Below are 7,528 nucleotides of genomic sequence, written 5' to 3'. Positions count from 1 at the left end.
GGCGGGGCTGCACCCGGCCGAGCTGCCGCTGGCTGCCAACACCCCAAGTTGCAATTCCGTTCAGCACACTGCCGAGTGAGGGCCGTCTGCCCGGGTGGTGCTGCTGCTCGGTGCCGCAGGAGCGTCTCCACGCTAGCCTGGAGAGCTCGAAGTTCCAAGTGTGGATTTGCTGAACATGTATCATTTTCATGCCACAGTGAAGTCGAATCATGTCAGGAAGTCCTAAGTCAGGACTTCCATCATACACTGAAGGTTTACTGAGAGTAGATTTCAGGTGCTCTTGCCGAGAAGCAGAGGTAATTGTGGAAGGTACGGGCGTTTAATTTGCTTGACTGTCATGTCACCTCACTAGGAATGCGTTTATCAGAACTCTGTGCTGTGCACCTTTAAACGTGTGCCGTTTCAAACCTGAGCCCAGGGGCTGTGGCGTTGGGGTTGACCACCTAAATAGGGTCCGTGCCAGAGAGGCGTGGGAGCCAGGTGGAGCCAGGCCGCGGGCTGGTGGGGCCGGGACGAAGCTGAGCCTCTTCCAGCTGCCGGCACGTGCCCTGCCACGGGTGCCTTAGAAACCTGCTGTCTCTGTCCTTTCCAGACGAGCTCCTTCAGGAACAGCGGGCAGACATGGCCCAGTTCACCGCCTCCATCTCCGAGACCCCTGTGGACGTCCGGGTGAGCTCGGAGGAGAGTGAGGAGGTGCCGCCATCCTACCCCTTCCACCCCTTCCCGTCCTTCCCTGAGGAAGAAGGTGCGTATGACCGGCAGGCAGCGCCACTGCTGGGGTGGGCCGGGAGGGCAGAGTTAGGAAACGATGCCAGTGTTTAGAAACCGGGTCGAGTCCTGGTGGGAGTGCGGGGGCGGAGGCAGGCTTTGTGGGGCACCTATGGTGCCAAGGGCAGGCTGGGTACCTCGGGGAGGTGGCCCACTGGCCCTGTGTCAGACGGGTCGTTTCACTACTGTCCCTCCTGTGTGCGAGGTCTCCTGTGGGCAGTGCAGCTATGCTGTGGCATGCATGGCACCTTCTCGGCAGGTGGGTCGTTTCTCCACTCTCCCTCCTGTGTGCGAGGCCTCCCGAGGGCGGTGCAGCCATGCTGTGGCATGCATGGCGCCTTCTCGGCAGGTGGGTCGTTTCTCCACTCTCCCTCCTGTGTGCGAGGCCTCCCGAGGGCGGTGCAGCCATGCTGTGGCATGCATGGCGCCTTCTCGGCAGGTGGGTCGTTTCTCCACTCTCCCTCCTGTGTGCGAGGCCTCCCGAGGGCGGTGCAGCCATGCTGTGGCATGCATGGCGCCTTCTCGGCAGGTGGGTCGTTTCTCCACTCTCCCTCCTGTGTGCGAGGCCTCCCGAGGGCGGTGCAGCCATGCTGTGGCATGCATGGCGCCTTCTCGGCAGGTGGGTCGTTTCTCCACTCTCCCTCCTGTGTGCGAGGCCTCCCGAGGGCGGTGCAGCCATGCTGTGGCATGCATGGCGCCTTCTCGGCAGGTGGGTCGCAGTGTGGGGCAGGAGCTATGACCGACTCGAGCCCCATCTGAGACCTGAGGCGGGGACAAGGATCTCTGTCCTCTGGTTCCGGTCAGGCCAGCACTCCTCTGCCCCATGCTGGTCTTCGGTGCCTGGAAGTATCCCTCAAAGCTGGGAGTCTGTACCAGAAGTAAGCAGGCTGTTGGCACAGGGGCCGAGCCCAGCGCGTGTGAGCGGGTCCGCCTGCTGCCGGCGGTGGCAGTGACAGGAGCAGCGCGCAGCCACACAGCCCTCGTCGGCGCTGCCCCGAGCTGGCGTTTCACACGGCACTCACTTTTCCTCCTCGGTGCATTGCCCTTGGGAGTCGCGAGGTTTAGGGAGACTAAGTCACTCGCCCAAGGCCATGTAGCTTGTAGGAAGAAAGAGGGTTGGAACTCTGGCCGTGGAGGTCCCGCGGTGGCCGCAGCAGTCATGGGCCTCTGACAGGCCTGGGGGCTCTGGAATATCGGGCTCGAGGAGGTGCGGGGGTGCGTGTCCCAGCCGTCAGTGCACAGAGATGCTTCATCCCGTCCTCGCAGAGGCTCAGACTCAGGGCCGTCGCCCCCGCAGTAAGACAGGCTCTGAGAAAGCAGCAGCTGCACCGGGGGCACCGCCCGCTCCTGAGCCCCCCTCTCGATCCTGACCCTTCACGGTGCCAGGCTGCCGGGCCTCGGCAGCTCCCGGTGCCCACTCGGCCTGGCGCAGCCCAGACACGGCTGGACCTGGCCTGTCCCCCAGACCATGGTCACGCTCGCCGCTGCGTCTGCAGGAAGACAGTTTAGGCTGAATCCTTCAAGAGTGTCCCACAGGGTCCCCACAGAGGCCCGAGGCAGACCGCCTGCCCGCTCCTGTCGTTGGGCTGCCTCAGGTGACTTACTGTGGCTTTACTGCTGATGTGTTCATGGGGCTTCTCAGGCCTGGTTTTTTGTTTTATTCATTTATTTACTTATTTATTTTTAAGAAAAATGCATTTGGTTCACATTATAGAGAAATTCTAAGGTAGGAATTTTGAAAGAATCTGTTTTCTTTCTTAATCTCCTGTGTGCTATTTTGTTTTTTATTGTTTTCCTTTCTGCTAGACACTCAGCCGGAGTTGTTCCACCCAATGAAGAAAGGTTGGTTGTCACAGATGTCCCCCGTGTGTCAGAGTCTCATTCTCCATCTCATGTCACCTCATTTCCTCAGCACAGATGGCTGTGAGGGGCCGGCACGGCCCGCTCCCCCGCGCGGCCCCCTGGGCTTTCCGGGGTGCACAGAGCTTGCAGTAGGCAGAGTAGGTGCTGCCATTAGTCCCTCAGGCTGGGTCGGCCGAGGAAGCCTCTAGCTCGACCAGGATAGTCGTGAGTCGCTGGCGTTGATAAACACGCTTCGCTGACTGATGTAGAGCAGTGTCGTCTTCCACCTCCGTCCTGCTGCTCCCCGTCGCTTCCGTCCCCCTCCGAGCCGTCTCGTGTCCCTGGGGCGTAGCATTCCTCGTGCAGTCGGATGCTGATGGGAGAAAGGGGGAGACGCGGGGCCTCTTGCCGTCCTAGTCTCCAGGTTCCCAGAGCAGCCGGCGTTTCGAGAAGCCGGTGCTGAATGGTTTGCGGCTGCGTTTCTGCAGGGCGCGTTGTTGGCCCATGTACAGGCAGTAGGTGACAGGACTTGTTCCCAGCCATGAGGTTGAGAAGTAGGGCTGAGGTTCGAACCCAGGTCCTCAACGCTGCTGCTGTTTCTGTTGCTGAGCTGGCCAGTGTCGGCAGCCAGGCGGTCCAGTCTCGGGGGCAGGCGTTCGACGTGCCGTGCTCTTCATGTGGCCCCAGCGGGCCGGTTCTGGCAGGACCAGGCGGTGTTCCCCGGCTGAGGGTTTGGTCCTTGGCTATGTCACGGCGTGTTCTCGGGACGCAGTGGGGTCTGACCCTCCCGGGGCACGCGTGCATAAATGCCCAGTGTGGCTCTACGTGGACAGACCCATGGGGGGTCGCCGTCCTGGCATTCCTCACAGTGGCCGCTGCAGGGCTTTCGGGATCAAGACTGGTTTTCTTGACATGTAACCGGCCTTCGCCCTCAGGCTTAAGCTGTTAGGAGTTGGGCTAATCTAACCGTTAACTTTTGGTCTCCTGACGTCACTTCTCTATGGTTTTATGAAACCAAATTGCTTCTGGTCCGTGCATTGGAAACGTGTGGGTTATTCCCCCAAAGGCTTAGAGCAGCCTGGCATGCCGGCAGGCCTGGGAGTTCGCTGGCTCAGGCCACGTCGGATTCCGAGGCGGGAAGGAGGGACCCGAGGTTCGGGTTGGTCGGGCACCCTGGCGAGGCAGCGCCCGTCGCCTTTCTCCCATCGCTGGAGTGCGTGGTTGCTGCCGGCCAGGCCTGTGGAGCTGCAGAAGCCTTCCTGCCCCAGCCAGGGTCCAGCCTTGATGGTGAAAGCTTGGGGGTCACAGCGCTGTCCCCACTGTGAAGAGCTGGCCCGTGGCGGGGCTGCTCTGGGTTCAGCGTGAGTCTGAAGGTGTGCTGGCCACCCGCTGTGCCTGGGCCCAGGTCGCCAGCCACCTTTGTGGCTCCCAGGGGCAGCGTGCTTGGTGCAGACTCAGGTGGGTTCTCCCTGCAGCCCACATGGCGCACTGCAGCAGGGCGGCCGATCCGTGAGGGTCCGTGTGGCAGACGTCCACAGCGAACCAGAGTGGCAGGTGTGTTCAGATGCTTCGGAGCTGAAAACAGAAGTGTTGTTCTCTCTTCTCTCCCTGGGCCTGGCCCTGTCCCAGTGCTCAGTGGGACACTGTCATCCAGGGGGCACACATGGCTGGCGTTGGGTCAGGCCATGTCCGGCCTGGGTGAGAGGACCGCTGTCCCTCTCGCCCCTCAGTAACCGTTTAGGAAGTGATGGTCTGTGACCAAGAGCGCCGAGAGGCACAGCCCTGTGGGAGACAGACGAAGTTGACACTGCTCAGATGTGGTCAGTGCCAGGCCTGGGGTGTCTCCCAGGAAGAGAAGAAGCCTGCGGGACAGCCATGAGGGGTCTCGGCAGGGGAGGGCATGAGGCAAGGTTGCCTGTGGGACATACCATCATGCAGAGGCAGACACGCAGGTCCCCTGTGACGGGTGACAGTCCCTCATCCATGCGCAGGCCCTGACCGTGCACTGAAGGAGTAGCTGTCAGGCAGCGGGGCTGGGGAGCGCGCCTCACGGAGCGGTCACATGTTCCCTGCCCGAATCTTCAGGTCTGCGTCTGTGTCCCGGGGCTACATCCCCCGTCCAAGGTGGAGCCAAGGCAGCCCTGTCTCCTCCTCCATCACACCCATCGGCCTCCAGGAGTGCCTGCACCACCATCCTCCAACACAGCGCATCCCCCACCGGGTGACGCGTGGCACAGCGAGGCATAGGAGGTTTCTGGTGAGGGCCCTGGCCCTCAGGTGTGCAAGGCGGGAGCTGGCCTTCCTGGACACTCAGCTGAACCCTCTCCACACAGGCTCTGGGGTCGGGGAGCAGGACGGGGGCCTGATCGGTGCTGAGGAGAAGGTGATCAACAGCAAGAAGAAGGTGGACGAGAACATGGTGAGCCCAGCGCGTAGCGTGTGAGCGTTGTCTGTGTGGCGGGCGTCAGCTGCGCCAGCTGCCTGGGCGGTGGTCTCCATGTGGTCAAGGGGGGCTCCAGCTGCCCCACCGACGGGCCGTATTGCCGAGCCGCAGGTGTGAGAGGATTAACGCCCTCTCGTGCTGCAGCAGGAGGTTAGAGTTAGGGTAGCAGAAGACGTGAATAACCCACAAGGGCAACTCAGGAAGTTTGTGGGGGGTGGAATTAAAGCATGGGTTTATTTTGGTGCCAAAAAAAAAAGAGAGAAAATTGAAATCCGTACATAGGTTTTTCAAAATACACACTTTCCACACTTTTTAAAGACCCTCTATCTTGAGGCCAGCAATGGCATGGTGGTTAAAGCGCTGGACTCCCACATGGCTGGCCACAGTTCAAGTCCTGGACCTGGTGGTCTGCTTTCTCTCTCTCTCTCTGTCTCTCCATTTGTCCTGGTGAGCACATGTTCCCCTATAGCAAGTTTGAAAACAATAATAAGGGACCAGCAGGTGGCGTGGTGGTTAAAGTAGTGGACTCTGCATGGCTGACCGTGGTTTGAGTCCTGGGCCTGGTGGCTTGCTTTTCCACTTTCTTTCTTTCTTCCTTTCCTTCTCTCTCTTTCTCTCTCTGTTGAGTGCATGAGCCCATAGCAAACTAAGAAGTAATAATGATTAATAAAATTAAATAATTATTTTAAAAATGATAATTTTTTTTAAAAGACCCCTTTTGGGGGACCAGCAGATGGCATGGTGGTTAAGGTGCTGGACATTCCCACATGGCCGACCATGGTTTGAGTCCCTGACCTGGTGGCTTGCTTTCTCAATTTCCTGTTCTCTTTCTGTGTCTCTCTCTGGTCAAATTAAAACAAGAGAATAAAATTAAATAAATAATTCTTTTTTGAAAAAAGAAAGACACCCCTTGTCTTAGAGGTTTATTACCATGAAGGTGGAATAGTTGGTTTGGTTCTTGTACTGTCTCAGGTCTCTGCCCCCTTTGTTCTTTTTTTTTTTTTTTTTTTTTTTAATTATTTATTTATTTATTTATTCGTTCATTCATTCATTTTTAATTTGACCAGAGAGAGACACACAGAGAAAGAGAGAAAGAGATAGAGGAAAGTGAGAAAGCAAGCCAACACGTCCAGGACTAGAACCGTGGTCAGCCATGTGGGAGTATCCAGCACCTTAACCACCACGCCACCCGCTGGGCCCCCCCCCTTTGTTCTTCTAGCACTTTCTGTCACTTATGTTCCCGGAGTCTCCTTGGTCAGATGTGGTACTGAGACTGGGCTGCTGGGTGACCTGTCCCCAAGGAGCATGCACATGGGAAGGCCCCTGAGGACGGGCTGCCACGCAGCAGCTCTACACCCACATGCATGTCCACTGGGGTCAGCAAGTGGGCCTGGGTGGGCGTGGCAGAACCGGTGGACAGTGGGTGTCCGGGGGTGTCTACTTCCTCCACCAGACAGTCCACGGGGTAGAAAGGAGTCGTGCTGGGCCAGCAGGTGGCGTGGTGTTTGAGGAGATACACTCGCACACAGCCGACCATGTTTTGAGTCCCAGACTTGACGGCTTGCTTTCTTACTCCCCCTCTCTTTCTCTCTGGTCAAATTGAAGAAGAATAATAAAAACATACAATTAAATAAATAATTTTTTTTAAAGAGAGATTTTTGCTATAGGGTGTGCACACTCACCAGAGAGACAGAAAGCAAGAAATAACCCCCGGGGGGATGGCCACGCCGCAGTCCCTTCTCCATTCTCCTCTCGGGATCTTGGGCCCACATATACATGTGCCAGGTGTGTTTCAAGTCACTGGGTCCAGGATTCAAACCATGGTCGACTACAGGGGAGTCCAGCGACGTAACCATTGCGCCATCTGCTGGTCCCAGTAAATATTATTTTTAAAAAGAAGCCGCACTGTCCCTGATTCCCCTCGCACCCATGCATGGGTCCCTGATGTTCTCATGGCTGTTTCAGGTCGTCGATGAGACTCTGGACGTTAAGGAAATGGTCTTCAACGCCGAGAGGGTCGGAGGCCTAGAGGAAGAACCGGTGCGTGTAGCCCTGACCCTTGTGCGGGCTCCTGTGAGCCTTAGCTGTCCCTCCCCTACTGCTCAGGCAAGTGGAAGGTGGGAGACGGCCTGAAGTTTCATACAGGGCCCTTCATCCTCATTCTCCCATACTTTGGGGCAAGAATTCAAATCTCCCTGGAGGCGGGAGATGGCTGTTCTCTGGTGGACAGCATCTTGTGTTGCCATGGCCTTCAAGACTGACCTTCTGGGAGCATGGCCCTCGTGAGTTCCGTGGCCAGTTACTGGTGGTCACTGGGCCTTGTCCCCACAGGAGTCCATGGGGCCGCTGCGGGAGGACTTCAGCCTGAGCAGCAGCGCCCTCATCGGCCTGCTGGTCATCGCAGTGGCCGTCGCCACGGTCATCGTCGTCAGCCTGGTGATGCTGAGGGAGCGGCCGGAAGGCACCATCAGCCAC

At 58.0% G+C, this 7,528-nt stretch overlaps 1 protein-coding gene across 4 annotated transcripts in view; it reads left to right on the top strand.

Moving 5' to 3' along the window:
* APLP2 (amyloid beta precursor like protein 2) overlaps positions 1 to 7,528 on the top strand; it is a 30,752-nt gene that overhangs the window by 21,244 nt on the left and 1,980 nt on the right. For 3 of the 4 annotated variants that reach the window (XM_027772692.1, XM_027772694.1, XM_027772691.1), the window contains 5 exons: positions 593 to 745; positions 2,575 to 2,610; positions 4,944 to 5,029; positions 7,019 to 7,093; positions 7,385 to 7,489. In XM_027772692.1, the coding sequence (XP_027628493.1) occupies positions 593 to 745; positions 2,575 to 2,610; positions 4,944 to 5,029; positions 7,019 to 7,093; positions 7,385 to 7,489 (455 nt within the window). The remainder of the gene's footprint in view (positions 1 to 592; positions 746 to 2,574; positions 2,611 to 4,943; positions 5,030 to 7,018; positions 7,094 to 7,384; positions 7,490 to 7,528) is intronic. The other variant, XM_027772693.1, reaches the window with a different exon arrangement.

Source organism: Tupaia chinensis, unplaced genomic scaffold (genome assembly GCF_000334495.1).
Source record: "Tupaia chinensis unplaced genomic scaffold, TupChi_1.0 Scaffold000292_1, whole genome shotgun sequence".
NCBI classification, from domain to species: Eukaryota; Metazoa; Chordata; class Mammalia; order Scandentia; family Tupaiidae; genus Tupaia; species Tupaia belangeri.
Note: the sequence above shows the minus strand (reverse complement) of the source record. Positions and strands in the feature narration are given on the sequence as shown.